The following is a 22,161-nucleotide window of genomic DNA, read 5'->3' as shown; positions in this document are numbered from 1 at the left end:
ACTCGTCTTCTTCGATGCTGCGATTCTGTACGATTCTTGCTGCCGACCATCTTTCCGAAGAACGAAGTTTTTGACGATTTTCCATTTTTTTTTTCGAGATTTCTTTCAATCTGTAGCAGAATATTTGTATAACACAGGCAGCCGGGGTTAGAATTATTATTCGAGCGCGAATAAAACTCGGCAAGATTTCGAGGCTCGATAACGATCTCGATGGTATTTCGGTGGAATTCGTGGAACTGCATCTTGGAGGATTGAGAAATTTCACGGTAGGAATTTTTCGTGTTATTTTAATGGCGTGTTGCGGTAGCCATATCCCGACGAGGTGGTCCGCGCTCGTTAGAATGGGAAAAATCCACACCCGGTGTTGATTGCATTCTGCGCGATGAGAAAAATTCCAAAGTTTGCCTCGAGTCTGTTTGCCCGTGTTGCGCAACGCAAGATGTTTAGAGAGGCCGTGTACGCGCGAGCGGTACTTCGGGAACAAGGATAATCTGATCTTGGCCCCCCCCCCCCCTATACTACTCGAAAGTGAACGTCCAAGATGTGCGTCTCGATCAAACAACAATTGCTCGATAAAGAGAAACGCATCATCCTCCGATTTTTCATTCGTTTCCATAATCGATAACAACAACAATCCGCCAAAACGTCAACAATAATTCATTCATCCCTGAAATCTCACTCTCAGAAAGAAAGGCGTCGCACGAAACTGAAGTATATCAATCTCTGAGAAATCCGTGGCCGAGAATCTTTCCATTCGATCGAGAACGGCGATCAATTTCAATCCGAACAAGGTGGTTCGGCAATTTCTCTCCAAAACGGGGCGAAAATTGAATAACGGCCGGCGTTTATTCGTTCGATTCGCTCGCCATCCGTTCAACCGCCGTGAAAACGCGGGGGGGGAAAAGGCGCGATTCAGCTTTCCCTCGCTGGGGGAGATCCCTCTCTTCCGTTTTGGAGCTGGCCCCGAGCCGCTGCGTGGTACGAACAAGTGTCACGCACTGCCTCGGGCGGCACGAGCACCGCGAAATGATTTCACCGTGAGAGAGTTGCGAGAGAGCTCTCGAGAAATGTGGCCGGCAGACAGCGTGGCGTCGCCTGTCGTGGCGCGGCAAAGACGTTTTCTCGTGTGCATAACACCGCACCGCCACGGCCGTAAGGAGAACCGTGGAACCGGAACTCGGGCCGGCATCGCGGGGATGAAGACAAGGCACGCTCGAGGGATCTCAGAAGAAGAAGAAGAAGAAGAAGAAGAAGAAGAAGAAGAAGAAGAAGAAGTTGGAATTGAAATCAAGGAGAAGAAGTGGTTTGAATGATGATGGGATCGCGATATTGAGTTTTGTAATGAGTCAAGCTTGAGATTGGCGTTTTGAAGCGGAATTGAATTGAAGCCGGCGGTTAAAGTTTTTGTATTCTTAATTCCTGGTATAACAGAGGATAACAGAGTTTGTTGGTTCGAGCAAATTGAAAGGAAATAGAATTTGATATTTAATCCGGTAATTATTAATTAATTATCGGTTTTAATGCTTAATTTTTTTCGGATAATTCTTGTATTTTGTAGGATACGATGATTGTTCTTGATAAAATTAATATAATACTCGGAAGAGATGAAATGATTTCTATTTTATTATTAGCGTTAAAGATTTATAAATTTTCATTTTTTGTATGCTGCTTGTGAAATCAGTAATATGATATTCGTGTAGCAAATTAAAATTTTGTTCTCGTTTTATTTTCTATTATAGAATTTGAATTTAGAATAATTAAGGAGAAATGAAATATCGCGTTTAATTTCTTTCTTTTTTTTTTTTTTTTTTGTTTGAACTAAATATTTGCTCGTACGAGAAATAATTTCGGTCAAAAATAAACACGTGGAATGGATATTTGAATTATTCTCATATACATTAAAAAACAAACTTTTTTTTCAAAAATTTACGCATCGGTAAATATTCGAAATGTCCATTCGATCGAAAGCAGACAAAGATTTGTTTATTTAGTCGTTTGTTTCATGTTCGTCGCTAATGGAATGTTTAATGAAAAACCAATAAAATAGATGAGTAAAATGCATCGGTCAATTATGAATATCTATACTAGTTACATAAATTTTGAAACGTTTTATAATTTATCCATCTTTGCTCGACGCGTGTCAACGTTTCGTAGTATTTATCTCGAACATTTTTTTTTTTTTCTCATTTCGATTAACTGCAGACCGGAAATCCGTCTGTTATACGCGGTGTAATTAATCCTGCATTGATCTAAACTGAATCTTAACTGGAGCAAATCAAACAAGTTCTCTCGTTAAACTCGCAACCACGCGGATACGAGAGGGGATACGATAAAACACGCGATAGCGAGAGTAATAAAGGAGCGAAGTAATGAAATCAACGATTTACTCGTAACTAATTCTGCCACATTAAAGCACGAGTTCTTTTCCTGATTCGAAACTGCTCTCTGGCACGAAGGTCTATGGAATTTCTTACTTCTTAACTCTCGATCGTGCTGAAATCTTCTCTGGTATTAAAGAAAATCATTACTATATACATTTACTTCTACCTATTACACTATTACATCTATACGTCTACGTCACAATACATTGGATATATCTCCCACAACCGATCGAAGAGAATAAAACTGTCCACCCGTATACGATTCCCGGCGGCGAACAAATTAAATATTCCTTCCACCACACCTTTTATCAATTCACCGATGAAATTCAAATTAGAAAATTACCCGCCCCATCGCCATCGCTTCTAATCTTAAAGGAGTAGGAGGCGGGCTTAAATCCTTGTCCTCTTCTAATCCGTGGCCGCGGTCTAATCGGACACGAAGAAGCATAGTTTGCATAGTTGTCGACGATACCGAAGAGAGAGGGAGAGAGAGAGAGAGAGAAAAAGGTTTCTATTTTCGACCAATGAAACAGGGCCACGTACCGGCATGGAATTTTGCATTAGCGGATAACCGTCGAAATTAGCAAGCTCGTTCGCCGATATCGGGGAAATTTGCATCCCCGTGATACCGTAACACGGGGCCGTGCGCGTGTTAGAGGCAGGCCTCTAAGTTGCTCCTTACGGTCGAGCGGGGACGATATTAACATAAAAGCGTCTCCTCTATTTACGAGGAGCGAACTAGCCGCCGCGGGAACAGATGGAAATTGGATCGTGAAACGGGCTCCGGGCGAACGGAGGGGCGAGAGGATGGACGAGATCGAGCCCGATCCGTCGATCAACGTCTCGAGATCTAGATCTGGTTAAATGAGGATTTAGTTCTTGCGAAGGTGGCCTCGGATCGTACGTATGTAAGTTCATTAACGGGAGAGCAGAGATGGCTGCTCGTTTCTTCTCTTCTCGGATTGATCGAACCCTTCGAAGCTCTTTGTTGAATTTCTCGTTCTTTTTCTTTTTTTTTTTTGTGGGTTAGATTATTTGTTTGTTCTTGTGTATTTCGTCGATCTTTTGTAATGAAATTTGTGAAATATAGAAAGAGAATATTCTCTTAAATTGATCTTTTGTTGTTTTGGTAAAGAATTTTATTTATTTATTGATTTTTAGATGAATTTGGATGTAAAAGAATATTCTCTTTTTAGTTGTTAAATTGGTTGTTTTTGGTGGAGGATTTTTACTTATTTTTGTGACGAGTTTGGAAGTAAAAAATATACTAAAATTTTATCCTATGTTTTTATTTTAATAGTTTAAGGTATCCACATTTATATTTTCCATAACATTAATTCTCTTTAATATAATAATTTTGTTTTATAGGATATAATTTCGTTTTGAAGAGTCGAAACAAGTTATTACAGAGAATAATTTATTACAGAGAATCACGTGATAATTCGACGATCGATTTGTATCTTCGATGGATTACCATAATTCTTCGAGAATTTGAATATTCGATCACGAAAACGAGAGCTGATCAAAGAAGATCCTTAATAACTGGTTAAATGCCCCGATTACGTGCCGTTAATCGACCAATCAGAACGTGGTTCTATCAGGATTTTTACTCTCGTAAAAATTTTACGATTAACATTTAACAAGTTTTTGTTAGAAACAGAAATCGTATCACTTATTATTTGTATCCTTGATGTTTTTTTTTTTTTAAATATAATTTTCATATCCTACGAAAGATAATCGAAGAAAACGTTTCAAGATTTTAGATCTACAACGATTTTAAAATTATATAGGAAATTCTTAATTAAACTAAACTCATCTTAAATTGAGGAAGTTAATTAAATGTGATAACGCAAAATTTTTTAATTGAGGAAACTGATTAATAGGAATATCATCCAACTATTTTAATTGCATTATTAATAACTATACTTAATTCCTTTCTTAAAATGTTGTTTCGTATATTGGAATCTAAGAAAATTTGCATTTCCTTTTTTAATTTGTCAAATTATTTCATTGAAAACAGCTTTAACAATTTGCATAACGAACGATATCCTTCGGTTAGAGTGGAATTCACGTCTCGTATTCTTGGCGCAATCGCTTGTTGTTCGAGAATAATAGCGGATGTAGGCAAGAAGTAGGCAAGGACAACTATTCCGTGGCAACAATTAACACGAGTAGAGAAAGCTTGTATTCTCTTCGTTTTTTCTACGCATTTAATCGAAATTTTGAGTTTTATTTTCCACATTTCCTCATTGTGTCTTAATTCATTCAGCCTCGAACTTTACATAAAACAGAGTTTCAGAACACCTAAATCCATATTTCATTTAAATTGTCCTTCATTTAATTAAACGCTCGTTGGCTTATCTCCAAAATTTCATCGACCAAGTGTTCTACATTTAAACAGCGTGAAACAGCACAGTGTTTACAAGGCAGATCTAGAAGATCTAGAAACTATCCAAACGTCCAAAAATCAAGAATCTGCCACGAGACACGCGAACCAAGGATTCGAAAAAACCCTTTCCCCCCCCCTCTCAAGATTGTCACCGCCGCAAATCAGAAAGATATCCACATCCATATCTACTACTTAAGCTCGACAATTCGAAACACCCGTGTAATAGCGCGTGTCAAAACATCTCGCGAAGAGATCTATCCATCCTGTCCATCCATCGTGTTCCTGTTGGAAAATGGAGCGGAAACGTTTTATCGGTACAGTTGTCGCCGGATCTGAAATAATGAAAATCGGCTCGGCCGGGAGACGAATCGAAGGCCGCAAAAACAGGTCGTCCAGGTTGGAAATCCAGATCTGGTCCGCGGTTAATTGCCACTCACGAGGAGCTGGACCGTGATCCATGATCGTCTTTGTCCCCTCAACGTGAATCGGAGGAGGCAAGGGGAGGAGAGCTCCTCGAACCCGTACGATTCCCGGAGGCTCGTTACTGAATCACGATTGTCAATGAAGAAATCCGCGGCCAAGCCAGCCTGGGAGGGAGGAAGGGAGGGAGGGAAGCAAACCGCGATGGAAATTCATGGAATGTCGTTCTCCTCTATTTCTTTGCTCGAGTGCCTCCCCCTTCTCTCCCCTTTCCTCCTTCGTACAAACGATACCATACTTTCGAGCAAGGGGGAATTTCAACCAGGGGCAGAATCGATGAGGCTCTCGTGAGAAGCGTACGCCGTTTTTGTTCTCACAATTCGTTCGGCTCGCTCTTGTTTCCAACGAGACGAGACACTGCGCGAATTCACCAGGCTCAGAGCTGGTTGCGACTCCCCTCCCCTCCCCTCCCCTCCCTCCTCTCCCCTGGCTACCGGATAATACATCGCCCTGGATGTCGTCGTCGTCGTGATTTAAAATGCTGATACCACCTTCAACCCTTCCTCGACGTTCTTCGTTCGGATCGATTTCGAAAAAGATTTCGATTAAGCGAATTTTTGCTCCGCAGCGAGAAGTGTGCATGGAAAAGGAGAGAGACGGGGAAGAATGTTGTCCGATGCATTTTGCGAGATGGAATGATATAGAGTTTCTTTTGATTTTCTAATAAATGGTGGATAAGATAAGTCTAATAAGAATTCGAAATTGGATCTTAAGCAAATGAGGATATTCGTGTATCGAATATAAATATATTTGACTGCTGTGATATTTTCGTGAAATTATTAGCGCGATTCTCGAATGGAAAGTACAACGCTGGACCATATAAGACCTATGGTAGCGTGAACCACTTAATGTCATTCCTGTGACATATACGGGCACGATCGATGCGAATCCTCATTTGGCAGCTTGCTTTACTTCACTTTGTACCGGTGATCTTTGTAGATCCGAATCGCGGCGGCGTCTTGTATTGTATCGAAAATGTGCTCGAATTATATTATCCCTTTCCTTCTTTATTATAAACATTTTTTTTTTTTTTTTTTTTTATACAAAAGCGAGAAAGATTTTCGCGATGGAAGCAAGATCTCGTCTTCCTTCTCTTTTCCACAATTTCTTCTTCCCGTGCGGAATATTCTCCATTCGAGGGCACGTTCAAAAATACTTTCCAACTTTCCATCCACGCCAACTTCCTCTTCGTAAACTAACTTATTCACCTCTCGAATCATTTATCCCCGCGGTCACATCAGATATCCCACATTATCTCGTTCCACCCGTCAGAAAAATCTCCTTTGACCGCGCGTGTCCTTTTAAAGAGGCAAAGAAAAAAAAAGAAAAAAACGCCGGATAAAAGGATTTTTAATGAGGACCAAGCCAACGTATATACGCGTGTATTTTTTTTTTTTCTTTCTCGCCACTCGACTTTTCCATCTCGCTTCTCTCTTTCTCTCGTACATCTCTTCTCTCTTTCCTCCTCTTCCGCAACGAGGACGCTAAAGAAAGTGACGTAGTATACCCGAGCTAGAAACGAAGACACGAGAGAGAGAGAGAGACATGGAGCGGGCCTTTCGCGCGTTTCTTTCGGCCAGAAATATATTACCAGTTCAAAGGGAGCGATCCGTTGGTCCGATGGGCCAATTACAAGGGAGATCGGGAACGAAGGCAACGTTTAATTGATACTTGACGCGCGGGAGGTTCACGACCAAGGGTTCCCTTTTAACGAGCCTGGACGGTTATCTGGGTCATTGTACCGTCATCGCATTCTAAATTCGGAGTGCAACAAACGTGCGCGCGACTTTTCGACCAAAGGGATCGCTGGCTGCCAATTCATACGACCGAGAGTGAGAAATCGAGTTGGAATAGGGATATATTGGGGGCGCGTCGTGAGTTTTGGGCCAAGTTTGTCTTGGAAATTTTGGAGAAACTATAGGAGATACTTGTGCCGGGACTTTGATGTTTCGAGAGTTCAGTTTGGGTATCGGGTGGAAGTTGATCTTGGTACTTGTTTGGATTGCAAGTGTGCTCTCGTAGCGTTGATTTACAGCGTGAAAAGGAAAGGAGGAGGAGGAGGAGGAGGAAGAGTTCTGTATAAGGTATAGATACCTTAAAATCACTCGTATTATGATAAACTTTTCAAAGTTTCAATCGATTTCTTACTTTTGCATATAACTTACTACGTGTATTATATAAATATAATACAGAGATCTGTGAAGAGGCCAAAAGAAATGGAACTACTTTCGCGTTTACTAGAACTTCTCTACTCTCCACATGAAGAAAAAGAAAAAAAATTAGAATTCACAACCTTTCACGACAATCTATACCTATTTTATCACCGTTCATTCACGTTTACCCGCGTCAATATTTCGCGGTATCGCGACAATTCGTTTCGCGCGAGCTTAATCCTTGGGCGCACGTCCGTACTCTGAAATAATTCCCATTCAACGGGCGCGGCCCGATAATGCGAATCGATTCCGGAAACATCGATCGTCGGGTCTAAATATATAATTGGGAACGTGAGGCGAGGGGGTGGATTTTATCCATACATACATACATACATAGCTGGACGCTAGACGCACGTAGTAAGCAGGCAGTTAAAAAAGAAGGATAAACCAACATTCGCGCAGAATAAATAGTAGAAGCCCATAAAACTCGCACGAAACACTGTACGTTTTACGAGTCCATTCCCGAGACCATTGTCACGCGTAAAACAAGCCAGGGTTTGTTCAACCTGCCTAGACGGAAGTGACGTCGCGGCAACGTGGGGCGACACGGCTCGTTGGACCCCGCGCGCGGAAATAACTCACGTACGGGAATCGTCACGTCGCGTGGTAACACGATGGAACACAGAAATGCAGATACGGAAAGGTTGTAAGTGGCGGATCGCCGATAATCGTACGCGAAACAAGGAGGATCCGCCTCCTCCGGTTTGTCCTTGGGGATATAAGGTTCCCGCCGGGTTCACCGAGAGGAGGACCAGTCATGGGACAACAAGGGTGTACGCGAGACACGTTTCCTCACCGTGCCGGGAGAATTACTGCTCGTCAACGTGCCTCTCGATAATTTCGTTCGAGGAATATATAGGGGGCATTGAAGAGCGAGGGTTTAAAATTTTAAGGGCTTATTGTAGTCCTCGAGATGGCGAGTCTTAAATTTTTCTCAGCCGAGAATTCCTTTCACGCGGTATTTATTGTAATTGGTTGGAATTTAAGCTTTGTTTTTTTCTTTCCTTCCTCTCTCCTCCCCTCCATTTTTTCAAATCCGTTGCGCTTATGCAAAAAGAAAAAAAAAAAAAAAGAAAAGATCGTAACAAGAGGTCAATGCTGCTTTTGATTATTTTATTTAATATTAGGGATGATTAATAATTCGGTGGTAGATGTGGTGTGCATTTTGTTATAATTGGTCAGGATCCTTGAGCCTAGCTTTTTTTCTTCTATATATATATATCGTATTTATAGCAATGTAAAATACTAGAAGAGATATATCATAATGTGTGATGATAGAAGATCTACATTAATCCGTTTCTAAAGAAACTTTTTTCTAATAAAATTAAAAAAAGAGAAAAATAATAATAATAATTGTTCTCGACGTCGAAACGGGTCACCAAACAAATTTAATTAGAAATTGATATTTATCGAGAAACCAAAATTTTTAACGATGAATAAGGCGTAGAATGTAGAGCTTTCACCGTATTTGCGTCACATTTTTACGATGAAATTGAGTGAATCGGTTTGAAAGATAACTCGATGACTCGATCGGAATTGAAACTAGCACGAGGAAGAAATTTTTCTCTTTTTTTTCCCCCACCTCCAACTTCGACCTATATATATATATATATATATATTTCTTCTTTAAATTAATTCGAGGACTTGTAAGCGTCAATGTCGTCGTTTGGAACGAAGATTTAACGAGGAGTAATCATTCGAGTTTTTCATCTAGCACAATGACAGCGAAATTATTACAACGTCCAACTGGATGATGGACTACTACTAGATCGTCTGGAAACGCATCGACGATTCGAAAAGTCTATTCCGGTCGGTTTATTCTTAACAGATATCCCATTTCTGCATTGCCGCGTATTTTTAACCGTGGCCCACATCCGAGCTCGTTGATTATTTCCTCGCGTAATCGAATAGCCTCGTCTTCTTCTCTCGTTTCGTGACGTTCATCGGCGAGAAATAAAAAAAAAAAAAAGGGGAGGACGAAAGAGAAAGAGCATTTCTCTTTCTTCGTTCACGAAAGCTATGCGGCCACTTTGCATGTCATTTCGTCGCGTTTCCCTTTCCTCGAATGCCCCGGTAATTCTTTTTAACGATCTCACTGACCGGCGCCGCGATTAAAATTTATCACCGTAATAACGTTACACCCTGAGAGGAAAAAAATACAGACAGCACGTTGCTAGCGTAAATATTCATAAATACCCTCGCTCTATTTGCTACTACCGCAGCCATTAAGGTCCCAGCCTTTTAAGACGCGTGATAAGCTTAGCGCGGAATGATTGGTCTGCCGTAAGTGAATCTGTTATTTATATTTCTATTAGTGCACCGTTGTGCACTCTATTCAACGTAAATTTCTCTACGTTACGTCAAACGAAAGGAAAAGTGTAATTTTATGGACCACTAGATCAGAAATTCTATCGAAATTCCATCCTAATTCACGCTCAAAATAAATCCTCGACCGAAAATTGACTTACTTAAAAATCGATTTTACATCTCTCGAATAACAAAATAGAAAATCCTCATAATTGCGTCAAAGATTTTCTATAAAATCTTTTGTAGAGCTTTTTCTCGAAAAAGAGAGATGTACCAGCCGCAAGTGAGCAGTCAAGATCCCTTCAAGTTCCTCCGCAAGATTGCTCGAAAGCAGAGAGAACGGTACATACGCGATTAGACACGCTATCGAGTCTCGAATTCGTCGGCGTGCGATGGCGTAGCGGGACAGCTTCCATTACGTCTTCATGAATCGAATGCCGCGAAATTGAATGGAAAAATGGCGGTTGGGATCGTGACAGCTCAACTCCTCTTCCTGGACGGGCGAGGAGGAGGATTCAGGCTGTTGAGCCACGATGCCACCGCCGATGGAAACCGTGCGAAGAGGCGCGAGGTGAAATCCGGTCCATTGTCATGTGGCCGAGGATCACGTAAGGTCACACACTCTCCGAGCCCTACGTGGAAACAACAAAGGCGTCAAGTTTCGTAACGAGCGACAGAGTGTCGGTTTTATTGTTAGAAAACGGACTGGCTCTTCGTCCGGAGGAGCACACCGTTTCGGTTTAGTCATCCGTGGCCTCGATCCGAAGACGTTCCTCCAGACGTCGTATCCGTTTCCACGCTGATAAGACGGTTGTGTGAGAATCTTGGGGAATGTGTTTTAGGCATTGGCTTAGGCATTGGTTAATTCGTGTTGATTCGTTTTTAAATATACGGCCTTGTTGACTCAATTTATCAATACGATATATCTCTATCTCTGCATTTCTGTTATAAATTCTGAATTCCAGAAATATCAATCTTTCTGAATAATCCTTTTCACTGTCAATTAAATTAATACAATAGATATGTTATTAGTCTTGATTGGGAATGTAAATGTACATAAAATTTGTGAAGGTGTATGAAGTTATATCTTCGAGACAAAGTTTGTTTTTGTTGTTTTGTATATGTTATAAAATTTTGAGCAACTTTTTCCTATTTGTATAACCGGAAATCACTTTTAATTTATTTATTTACAAAAGAGAGTTCTGCTAAATTTGTAAACACGCGCGTTTACGCAACTCTCCTTTCTCTTTTCTTCTTCTTCGTACGTATCTCGTACGTATACAATTTACCGAGTACAATCACTTGGAATGAGTTTTGTAAAAAAAAAAAAAAAAAAAAACACGGAAAACGACGGGATCGACATTTCTATTTGAACGATTATATAAATCGGATCGGTTTACATTAATTAGAGAGAATTAAAATTTAAATCTGATTAAAAGCCGCGTGCTCGAAAAAGAAAAAAAAAAAAAAGAAATATGAATTTTTATGCAAAGAAATTCATGTAACTTGGAGCCTATAGTTTTTCCTTTTACGCATGCCGGAAGAATCATTCATCTTCCACAGCTTACGTACGGTGTCACAGTCGATTGCGAGAGATCGTAGGTAAAAGCAGCCGAGCTCGGAACGCTTTCTACAATTAATTACAACGCACGATAGCGTCCTCTACGGTGGTCCTTAATTTGTCGCTACATCAAACGCAAATTGATTATCAACTGGTGCCACTGGTGGCCGCTAAACATTCGCCACGAGTCGTTAATCTCGCACGAAACGTTTCTCCTCATTCTCGAACCGAGTCCGACCACCATACGTATCATGAGTCACGTCTGAATCGCGTCATTAGTTCGTTGTAATCTTCCACCAGTCTCCCTCTCTCTCTCTCTTGCATAAATAAAATAAGAAAAGATAGAGAGAGAAAGAGAAAAATAAGTTAAACTTCGAATTAATCGGGGTGTAAATTTATCGAGATCTAGACTCTCTAGATTCCTCGATCCAGGATCCATCTCCAAAACGAATATCGCCATTGTGGGCGAGAGAGAGAAAGAACGGAAGGAGAGGGTTCTTTTGCTTGCTTATGACCTGCACGGTTGTTACTTATGCAAATGGGATGCGCGATTAAGGTCGCGTTTCGTAACTTTCCCTTTAATTAAGGGCACAAGGTTTGCAATTCTCGCTCACCTCGCGTTGATTCCTCGCAGGGTGGCGGCGATGATTCGGACGAAGATACACAGTGCGCCCTCAGCGAGAATTGGACGTTCGAGAAGAAAACGAGGCGCTGGTCCCGCGTGTGCGACATGACGCAAGCGAACGTGGAGAGGTTGCAGGCGATCAGCAGCGGGCAGACGGTGCAATCCGAGGAGGATTCCCTGGAGGATCGGTTGGAGGCAGAGGAGGCCGAGGACACGATGCTGGACACGCTCAGATACAGCAGCCTGCCGCCTGGCACGCTTCCCGACGAGATCGGGCCGAGATTTCGGAGAACCGGGTCCGAGAGGCTGAGGGACGGGGCGAAAGCTTTCCTGAGGCGGGTCGAGTCGTTGAAGTCCCGGCGACGGAAGCACCAAAATCGGGACGGGATAGTGATCAGCGGCCCCCAAATACTGGACGTGATCTCGATGCAGCAGAAGATGAAGGAGCTGAACTGCGTGGACGTGTCGCCGACGGGCCCCTCGCCGGTCTCGTTCAACGATCTTCTGCCGGGCTCGCCCCTTCACGTGCCTGGGTCGCCCGTCACGCTGCCCGCGTCCCCCTATCACCTGCCGCCCTCGCCCCTGGCCAACGCGCCCAGCCCGTTCGGCGACGATTCGTCGAGTTATTGCTCGGACGGGTCGCAAGGAGGTGGCCCGACACCCACGCCGACGCGGACGAAGATGAACCGGGCGAGAAGGTTCCTGCATCGGGGCAGGGAGGACCAAGGGGCGCTCAGCGACTCCGAGTGCCAGCCTACCAATTGGCGGCACAGGTACTTCAGAGACGCGAACAGTAATCACGCTAAAGTGTTGGAATACGTGACCGCCCATCCCCAAAGCCCCAAGGATTCGCCGACCAAAACTCCCATAAATAGCCGCGGAGGTAGCCTGAATCTTGGGAAGGAGTCGCAGAGGTACAGGGACAAGTTGTCCCAGGGCCAGAATCAGGAGAGGTACAAGGAGGACAAGGTGGCCGCTTTGAAGAGGGAGGATAAGATGCACAAGAGTTTCAGGCATCGTGACGATTCTTACAGGGAGGGGAAACCTTTGTCCAAAGAGGTGACCGTCTACAGAGAGAAATCGAGATCGAGGAGTTCGGAGCTGGCCGGAAGTCAGGAGAGCAGTTCGACGGTTGCCAGTCGTGATTCGGATCAGGAGGAGGATTCGCCGAGGCACAAGGGTACCGTTGTCAGGTGGCACAGTTTCCAGAGGGGATCCCTGTACCCGGAGCCGCTCGACCCCCTGTGCCCACGAGCCATGGCCTCGATGTCGTGCGGCCAACTGTTGGTACTGAGGAAGTTGGCTCTGTTGAAGCTGACCGCCTGCATGGAACGATATTGCCCGACTCATCGTACCGGATGGAACTGGGAGCTGCCCAAGTTCATCAGGAAGATAAAGACCCCCGATTACAAGGACAAGACGGTGTTCGGTGTACCGTTGCTGTTGTCCCTGCAGAGAACCGGCCAGGCCTTGCCAAAGTGTATTCAAATAGCGCTCAGATGGCTGAGAGCGAACGCCCTCGACCAGGTTGGGATCTTCAGGAAGAGCGGGGTCAAGTCTAGGATACAGAAATTGAAAATGATGACCGAGACTTTGGGGGATAACATCAATTTCGATGGCCAGCAGGCGTTCGACGTGGCCGATCTCGTGAAGCAATATTTCAGGGAATTACCGGAAGCTCTGTTAACCAACAAATTGTCCGAGACCTTCATCGCTATATTCCAACGTGAGTATCTAGAATATTCTTCTCGCATTCATTTTGGTATCGTCTTGGGACCGATCGATCGATGATTTATCGGCAAGTGGACGGGAGTTAATTACAGGTGTCGATGATAATTGTTGCAGACGTACCTGTTAAGCTGCGACCGGACGCGGTGCAATGCGTGCTCCTTCTTCTGCCAGACGAGCATCGGGAGGCGTTGGAGACTCTGCTCGATTTCTTGAACCACGTAGCGAGCAACGCTCCCTACAACCAAATGACAGCCTCGAACCTGGCCGTGTGCCTGGCACCGAGCCTGTTCCACTTCAACCACAGTAACACGAACGTGACCAACAGGTCGAGCAGCGTATCGCCACGTAGGAGAAAGACCGTGGGCATTCCCGATCAGAGGGAACTGTCGGAAAACAAAGCCGCTCACGACTGTCTTCTGTATCTGGTCAAGATGCATCGTGAATTATTCATGGTGAGTGGCTCGATGCCGAACGTCCAGGTCGTTCGAGAGGAGTCGTTCATCCGTCGTCGTCTCGAATCGGCGATTGCGATCAAATTCGAATTCGAGATTTATATATACACATCCTCGCGAATCGAAAAGGAAATACGAGTTAATTCTTTTTTCTCTTGGTTGCGCCAGGTTTCTTCGGATATGTTGATGCAGTGTCATTTTAATTATATGGAAGAAAGCGTGCCGGTCGCCTTGGAGGAATTGGGATCCGAATTGAAGCAAGATTGGAGAGGATACCTTTACGCGTGTACCACCGCTTTGTTGAAAGAAGCGCGTGAGAAGTATGTATATTATACTCGAACGTATCTCTGAATTGTTTACGAAGAAATATTAATTCTTTTCCTTTCTTTTCGCAGAAGTCGGGGATGGGTCACCGTGAACAATCCAGCCGACAGTACGGTAGAGATGGCGTACAAGAAAGTAGGTGACGGACATCCACTTCGACTGTGGCGAGTGTCGACTGAGGTTGAAGCTCCACCGAACGAGCTTCTTCATCGTGTACTGAGGGAGAGGCATATCTGGGATCCTCAGCTTTTGAAGTATAGATTGGTCGCCAAGCTGGACACCAACGTGGAGGTCTTTCAATACGCCACTGGGAACATGAGTCCTCTTCCTGCCAGGGATTATTGTGTGCTAAGGTGTGTTTTGAATTTATTCCCAACAGGAATCGAACGTGACGAATAGCGAAATTGATTTATAAAGAGTTATAAAAGAGGGGGAGGATCGATTGTTGTAAATTATGTAACGTTGCATTACATAACATTGCATGCAGATCCTGGCGTAACGATCTCCCCAAAGGGGCCTGCGTCATCGTAGAAACGTCCGTGGAACATCCGGATGCTCCTGTTATGCTTGGTGGAACACGTGGTATTGTTTTAGCATCGCGCTATCTCATCGAACCTTGCGGTAGTGGTAAATCACGGATCATGCATCTTTCCAGAGTGGATACAAAGTAATACCTTTTTTGTTTCGCTTTCATTCCATTCACCTATATCGAGAATTTTTATTTAATTTCTTCTTACTAACGTCTATCTTTTTTTCTTCTGCAGAGGACGCACTCCAGAATGGTATAACAAAAGCTACGGTCACCTTGCTGCCCTTCACCTCAGTAAAATTCGCAATTCCTTCAAGCACACGACAGACGGTCCCGAGAGTAAAGTCTGAGAGGAAGCAACCGTGCAACGATCACCGTTGCACGGTCCTCGCACGACTCTAGAGGAACAGGATGATCAAAATCAGGAACACAGGATTCTAAAGGATGTGCGACAGGTTCAACCTACCATTGACGAGGAATAAAAGTAACATCGATGGTCGTATCTAATTTCATCGATACCATGACCAAGAATTTAGAGGATATCGAAGAAAATAATGGATCTAGGAGAGAAATTCAACTCGTTATCGAAGATGAACCCCATCGCGCGTTTCTCGAGTTGATTAAAACAATATTTATAAAAGGAAATGGAGGAAGCGAAAAAAGAAAAGAAAAAAGAAGAAACAAGAAACGTTAACGATACCATGCACAAGCTTTAATCGATGTGAAGCAATTTTTGTTGAAGCCTGAGATGTATAGCGTTAGACGTCGAATTATTATTATTATTAACCATGTTGTTAGAGGATGAAAAAGAAAAGAATTTATTGTTATCGTAATTATAAAATTCTCTCTGTTTGACGTTTTATTGTCCAAGGATCTTGCCGTCCAGTGATCGTGAAAGTCGTTAAAGAAAAATAATAGTATAAAAAAAAAAAAAAAAGAAAAAAAAAAAGAAAAAAGAAATGGCAGGAGACCGAATTGAAATGGGCTAGTACATGTTTTCCTCCGTGTATGTAGGATATAATATATTATTTTTACAAGTATCCATAATCCGATGTTATATCGCTAATCGAAGTTCCGCGAACGAAGCTTTTATCCTCGGCGATAACAAATATAATAGAATATTCGTCGATGTTTCGTCGAAGTAAGAACAAGAATGCTGCTACCCTAACGAGAGTAAACCGATGCCTTCTCGATGGTTTAACTAGATGATTTTAATAATCGTATCGATTGAAATATATACGCGAAGCATGTAAAAAAAAAAAAAAAGAAAGAAAAAAAAAAAAGAAAAAAAAAGAAAAAAAGGAGAAAAAAGAAAAAAGGGCGTAAAAATATTTTTCGATCGTAGTTATGCTACAAAATGCAGTCTGTGTATTTTCCGCGTCGCACGATGTTTTAATCTCACCAAATGATATATAAGCGAATATTAGATAGGAGAAAGAAGTCGCGCACAATATTATATTTCACCGTTATAGCGTATAAGAAATCCCTATTTTGTATGTTTCTTTCGGACCAAATGCCAATTTTTCTATTGTATCATATCACGCTGTTGTATCGAGTATCTCGAGAACATGGTTCTTTTAGAACGATTCTTTTTGTAAATGTCACGACGATTTAGACGACCAGGAGAAACCGTGTGTAAATTATTCGTACGTTATTATATATGGGTACGCATTATACAACGTATGCGTGTGTATTCTATTTATATACAACAAAGAAAAAAAAAAGAAAAAAAGAAAAAAAAAAAAAGAAAAGAAAGATTGACAAAACGCGAAACAACGTCGTCCAATGCGTTCCGCTTGTGCGTTCCAATGTTTCCAAATTGCGTTTTTTTTATCAGATAATCGTAAATTACGTCCCTCCCTCCACTTACATGTACCCTATTATTCACGATTAATCCGATTTAATCGAGCAATGCGAAAGGATTTTGAGTAAACGTGTAAGTTCTCGCCCTCCCCCTCCTTCGCGTAAGGGCGTACAATTTAAACTCGTGTTAATTAAGCAATCGTCATTGTCTCACACTCTTATATCGATGTTGAAGCGTTGAAAAAAAAAAAATTTGTCACAGAGTCTATTGTTAATTGTCTCTCTGAAATTGTAAATGTGAATCGCGAGCCGGCGGTTTCGGGGAATTGTTTTTCTCGGCCAGTCGATCATTTAAGACGAATCGTCGTTGTTCGAAATAACATTCGTGCATGCACCATGATTAACGCATATATAGGGACCACCCCTTCATCCTCCCCCGTTGAACACCGTAGAATAAAACGAATACGAAGGAAGGAAATATGATATATAGGATCGAGAAGAGAAACGACTTGGAGAAAAAGATACACCTCATCGAATTATAAGTGTATTTTAACATAATACTAGTCAACTTACAATTTAGATGAAGTTACGAATACGGATATAAGTGTATAGATTTTTATTCTACGAACATTACGTCGAGAATATTTAATTATTATTATTATTATTATTATTATTATTATTATATTATTATTATTATTATTATTATTATTATTATTATATTATTGATATAGAGTAATTATATATGGAGAAGAAAGAAATATATCAATGATATTTTTGTGTCCAAAAAACGCCAGTAGGGAGCACGAATGAATGAAAGTGTATGTATATCTGTGTATGCGTGTGTGTGAGAGAGAGGAAAAGAGGAAAAAAAGAAAAATAAAGAGAGAGAACACACGTCTGCATGTTTCTCCGTTATTTGTAACGATATATGACCGTCTTTATTCTTGTAATCCGTGTTTCACTAGAATGTAAATATGTATATTATACAATAATGAAACACGATTATATACTCATTAAACGAGATCGTTTTATTTTGTATACCTCTGCTCGTGCCATTTAATTATACCTGTAAAGTGTATTCTTCGAAAACAAGAAGTGACCAGACACGTAAGTTTATTAGTTTCTAGTTGTGCAACGGACAACAGATGCAGTTAAAAGCGGTTTATCGCATTTCGAGCTGTTTAATCGATACTTCGTGTTACCAAGAACAATACGTCAGTGTTTCTGTTCACATTCGTGCCACGATCCTGCCGTTTCTCGATCACCTCGCCCGGATATAAGCCGTTATTTTCGCTAAACTACCGTTGTCCAACAACGCGCCTTTTATAATATCACATAGATAAACTTTTCAATTGCAAGTTGAATAATCAATTTTTGGTGTTTTTTTAAATATCGTCGTTTGATTGGCGTAAAACAATAATCATTGGAGTAACTTATCAAAAAGGTAACCTTTTTATGTAATCATATCACAAGTTTACTTATCATTAATCATTAATTTAGTCTTCAAAATATTCAATCTTAATAGTTAATGATTAAAATAGAATCTTTTCATTCATTCTATTCGTAAGTAAAATCTAAATTTGATAATCGTAATGACAATTCGAACTATTCGAATCTATCATTGAACGCAGTAAAGTTCATCTCGCAAGTTAATTTTATTTCTCTGAAATAAGGTGAATAATGTATGTTGAAAGAGAGCTAAAGCCAATCACTTGTAAACCTATACTTTGTTCCAAGCTTTCCGAGAAAATGGTTCGATTGCACGTGAAAAAAGGCGAGGAGAGCCATTTTCTGTACGATACTCACGTGGAGGCTCGGGTTGAAGACATTATATACGATATTACCATCATTTACAATGGCCGGCTGAAGGTTTCAAGAATATGTTACGGTAATGATCGCTTGTATCTCGTACGGGAATGAATCAGATCGAGAAAGATGACATATCTAATAACGTGGCAAAAGAAAACCTGTCCGCCTATCCGTTATTTAGGCACAGATGGCCACGGGCTTGTGAGTTAAGTGGTATAAACTGTCTCGAGGTAACAACGTGCTACGCATTATTTTCGTTTTTTATTTTCACGTCTGTGTAATAGGATCATTCGCGAAACGAACAATTTTATCGAGAATTACCTCGGGCCCATCCAATGCCAATGATTTCATTAACGATAACGAGTTTACGTATCCCTTCATTTATTCTTCGATTATGCCATTAATCCAATGATGCGTTTTAATCCTACCTGTATATAGCCGCTTGTTTATTCACTTTCCTTAAAGTAAAAAGAGTTTACGTCTTGATCCTGCTTTGATCCTTCACTATCTTTGAGGAGAATTGCATTGGATATGAAGGAAACGTTTCTTATTTTGATAAACACTCAAGAGATTTTATTTATATAGAACTATATTTTATAAATATTCTACTGAATAAGATATGAAGAGGGTTTACTATAGAAAATTGCTGCTGTAATATAAAATAGCTTCATTTTCTACCTTGTTTGTTATTTCTATTTTATTTGCTTGTTTTTGTATATGTTGTTTGATTATAATATAAGAAATATTACTGATAGTTTAATTTTTCTAAAACGTGATTATTAAGTTTTGATTTCAGGAAGAGAAATAGAAAAAAAGTAATAGTTTAATAATAGTTTTTATCGAACAATCGATCGTTCTTCCATGAAATCACGAATGGATTCAAAAGAAAATGAAAAAATTTAATTAAACTCTCAACTAAAGATCATGATAAATTTACGAAAATTTATCATATAACTACGTATAACGTTTCTTATATACGTCATGAATTAATATATATGTGGTCGCATGTGTACATTAGCACAAATTCTTATAGATTTTTTTTCTATTTTGAAAATATTTCTCGCGTTCTTAAAGTCGACCTTGGTTCCTATACGATTCGAACACTAACGCATGAAATCCATTAATAATTATCTCTCGGAGAAAACCTCACCTGCGGCTCGTAATAATAATGCTGCATAATAAAAAGATCGAGTTTATGAATCCATCCATCCTGACCACAGTGTGATATTAGTCACACGTCGCAGCAGGATAGTAATTACGCAGAATTACGTTTAACCGTGTACTTGTACGTATTCTTTCGAAAAATAGAAATCGAGGAATTGATCAAGCATGGCACCATGCTGCCTCATAATATGATGGGACTTACCGATGAGCAGGTTGAAGAATTGAAGCTCAAGGATGAATGGGGTGAAAAATGTATACCGATGGGTGGTTGGACCTTCAATAAAGATGTTATTGGTACGTAGAAACAAATCACTAATCACTTGTCTAAGGCACTCGAACGAACGACTGATCAAAATTCGGAATGTCGGAACGAGCGCGAAAAATTCGGCAAGATTCGGGTATGATCGGGCTGCGCGCGTCGCCAAAAGTTCGTCTAACTTCGGTTTGGCTCGGCAAAAATCGGAAGTTATAGGTTCAAAAACGCGGGAGACAGTATTGTGAAAAAAGTGAAAAGGAAGGATCTGTCATTATTTGTACGTGATTAATTTGTAATTTGTGCTCGTTTTGATATATAATATATAATTCATCTACCTTTTGTTCATCTATTTTTGAAATGTAAGTATAAAATCATATAAATTATATTTAATACTTCGGTTTCTCATAATTAATCTAAACTAATTGAATGTTTGACTCATGGTTTTCTATTAATCATATAAAATGTAGTTTCGATAGACTAATTATGTCATATATTATGATATATATTTCAATTATGTATATATATCTAGTTTTTTCTTGATTGAAACGATACACTGAATGATATTGCAAATAATATTCTTAAGTGTGTAACAATTTTTACGAACACTTAACCTTAATTGTTATATATTTGAAGTAAAGCAAGAAATTTTTATGCTATATATTTTATTTTTATGATATCTATTAAGTAGATAATTCAAATCATAAAAAAAATAATCATTTTAGTAAGTAACCAAAGGATTAATCTCATATATATACATAAGAAATATATAGCATGTATTTTCAATGTACGTAAAAAGGGTTAACGATGCAGTTTATTTTATGTTGATCTAAACAACTATGCTTAAGGCTCATGCAAATATATAATTATCGGAAATGCTATGTGCGATGTAGACAAGAAATTGACTTAACCAGAATTTTTGTTGTCTCGAATGGACTTGTAATGGTAGCATTAATTGCTCGCCAGTCTCGGACGGAATGTAACCATAAACGATTTCCATGTTTCAGGCCGTAGAAATGGCAAACAACCTAACACGAAAATGCAGGAGGTCTTGAAGAAAACGATCGAGGAGGCACGAGCTATGGTTTCGAAGGTAATCATCTTATGTCTGTTCCTCTGTGTGTGTTCCTCGTTTCTCGTTTTTATACTCGAGAACAGATTATTCCTATTTTCATTTTATGCATTATACTAATATGTTCCTGTAATGTAAATTTTTTGTCATTTTGTTTTTTATAGAAATTGATACAGCAAGAGAAATTGGTGACGCAAAAAACAGTCCAAGAAGCATTGGACATTCTCAGAGGTGCTGTGATGATCGTTTATCCAATGGGACTTCCGCCTCACGATGTTATTCAACAAGAATTCGAGAATACGGAAGATTTGAGCGGGACTCAAGCATCACTTGAGGTAATAATTAGTGATAATTTTTGAGTTGAAATTTTATTATAAAATATTTATAGCATTTGAACTTTATTATTTTTAAAAATTAATAATTTTTAAAAAAATTTTTGGAGATCATTGTTTTCTATAATTTTAATACTCAGAGTTGATGATTTATTATTATATAGGTCATCGACGTGCAACTGGCACAACTTTGGTTCTCAGGAAAAGAAATGATAATAGGAAAGAAATTAAAGGATTATTTGGGGATGAATGAAAAGACAAAAATCATTGTGAAACTGCAGAAACGGGGAGCTGGAAAACCTGCTCGTGAACCATTGATGTCAGAAGAAGAACGAAAACAACTAATGCTGCATGCTTACAGACGTCAAGAACAGCTTAAGGTAAGTGAATCTTTCATTTTGTTGATAAAGTAGTTTTCTTCTTTGTATATGTATACATGTATACATGTATTGAGAGATAAATTTCGAATTTTCAATCTACATTTCTTGCTTATAATTTTATAATTATATCTATAACTTTAATTTCAAATCTTAATAATCTTTTAATTTTTTTTGAATCGATAATTTATAAACATTTTAAAATGATAAAATTTTAATAATATAAAAGAACTTTAATAAGACATGTAAAATAAAAAAGAACTTAACATAGATCATAGACAATGTATATATAAAATTTTACTTTTGATTATATTTTATCTATCATTTTAATGTATTAACAGATGATAATAATTATTGAA

The 22,161-nt window shown here is 40.0% G+C and overlaps 2 protein-coding genes across 3 annotated transcripts in view; both read left to right on the top strand.

Moving 5' to 3' along the window:
- The window catches only part of LOC122720791 (rho GTPase-activating protein 7), a 330,364-nt gene extending 312,551 nt beyond the window's left edge, over positions 1–17,813 (top strand). For both annotated transcript variants that reach the window (XM_043947768.1, XM_043947769.1), the window contains 6 exons: positions 11,966–13,682; positions 13,802–14,139; positions 14,308–14,459; positions 14,535–14,816; positions 14,951–15,130; positions 15,228–17,813. In XM_043947768.1, the coding sequence (XP_043803703.1) occupies positions 11,966–13,682; positions 13,802–14,139; positions 14,308–14,459; positions 14,535–14,816; positions 14,951–15,130; positions 15,228–15,342 (2,784 nt within the window). In that variant the 3' untranslated portion in view covers positions 15,343–17,813. The remainder of the gene's footprint in view (positions 1–11,965; positions 13,683–13,801; positions 14,140–14,307; positions 14,460–14,534; positions 14,817–14,950; positions 15,131–15,227) is intronic.
- Positions 17,814–18,368: 555 nt separating this feature from the next.
- The window catches only part of LOC122720764 (cilia- and flagella-associated protein 298), an 87,763-nt gene continuing 83,970 nt past the window's right edge, over positions 18,369–22,161 (top strand). Inside the window, exons 1-5 of the mRNA XM_043947718.1 lie at positions 18,369–18,683; positions 19,913–20,062; positions 21,029–21,114; positions 21,258–21,428; positions 21,590–21,805. Of these exons, the coding sequence (XP_043803653.1) occupies positions 18,476–18,683; positions 19,913–20,062; positions 21,029–21,114; positions 21,258–21,428; positions 21,590–21,805 (831 nt within the window). The 5' untranslated portion in view covers positions 18,369–18,475. The remainder of the gene's footprint in view (positions 18,684–19,912; positions 20,063–21,028; positions 21,115–21,257; positions 21,429–21,589; positions 21,806–22,161) is intronic.

Source organism: Apis laboriosa, unplaced genomic scaffold (assembly GCF_014066325.1).
Source record: "Apis laboriosa isolate Shangri-la unplaced genomic scaffold, ASM1406632v1 scaffold1321_cov151, whole genome shotgun sequence".
NCBI classification, from domain to species: domain Eukaryota; kingdom Metazoa; phylum Arthropoda; class Insecta; order Hymenoptera; family Apidae; genus Apis; species Apis laboriosa.
Note: the sequence above shows the minus strand (reverse complement) of the source record. Positions and strands in the feature narration are given on the sequence as shown.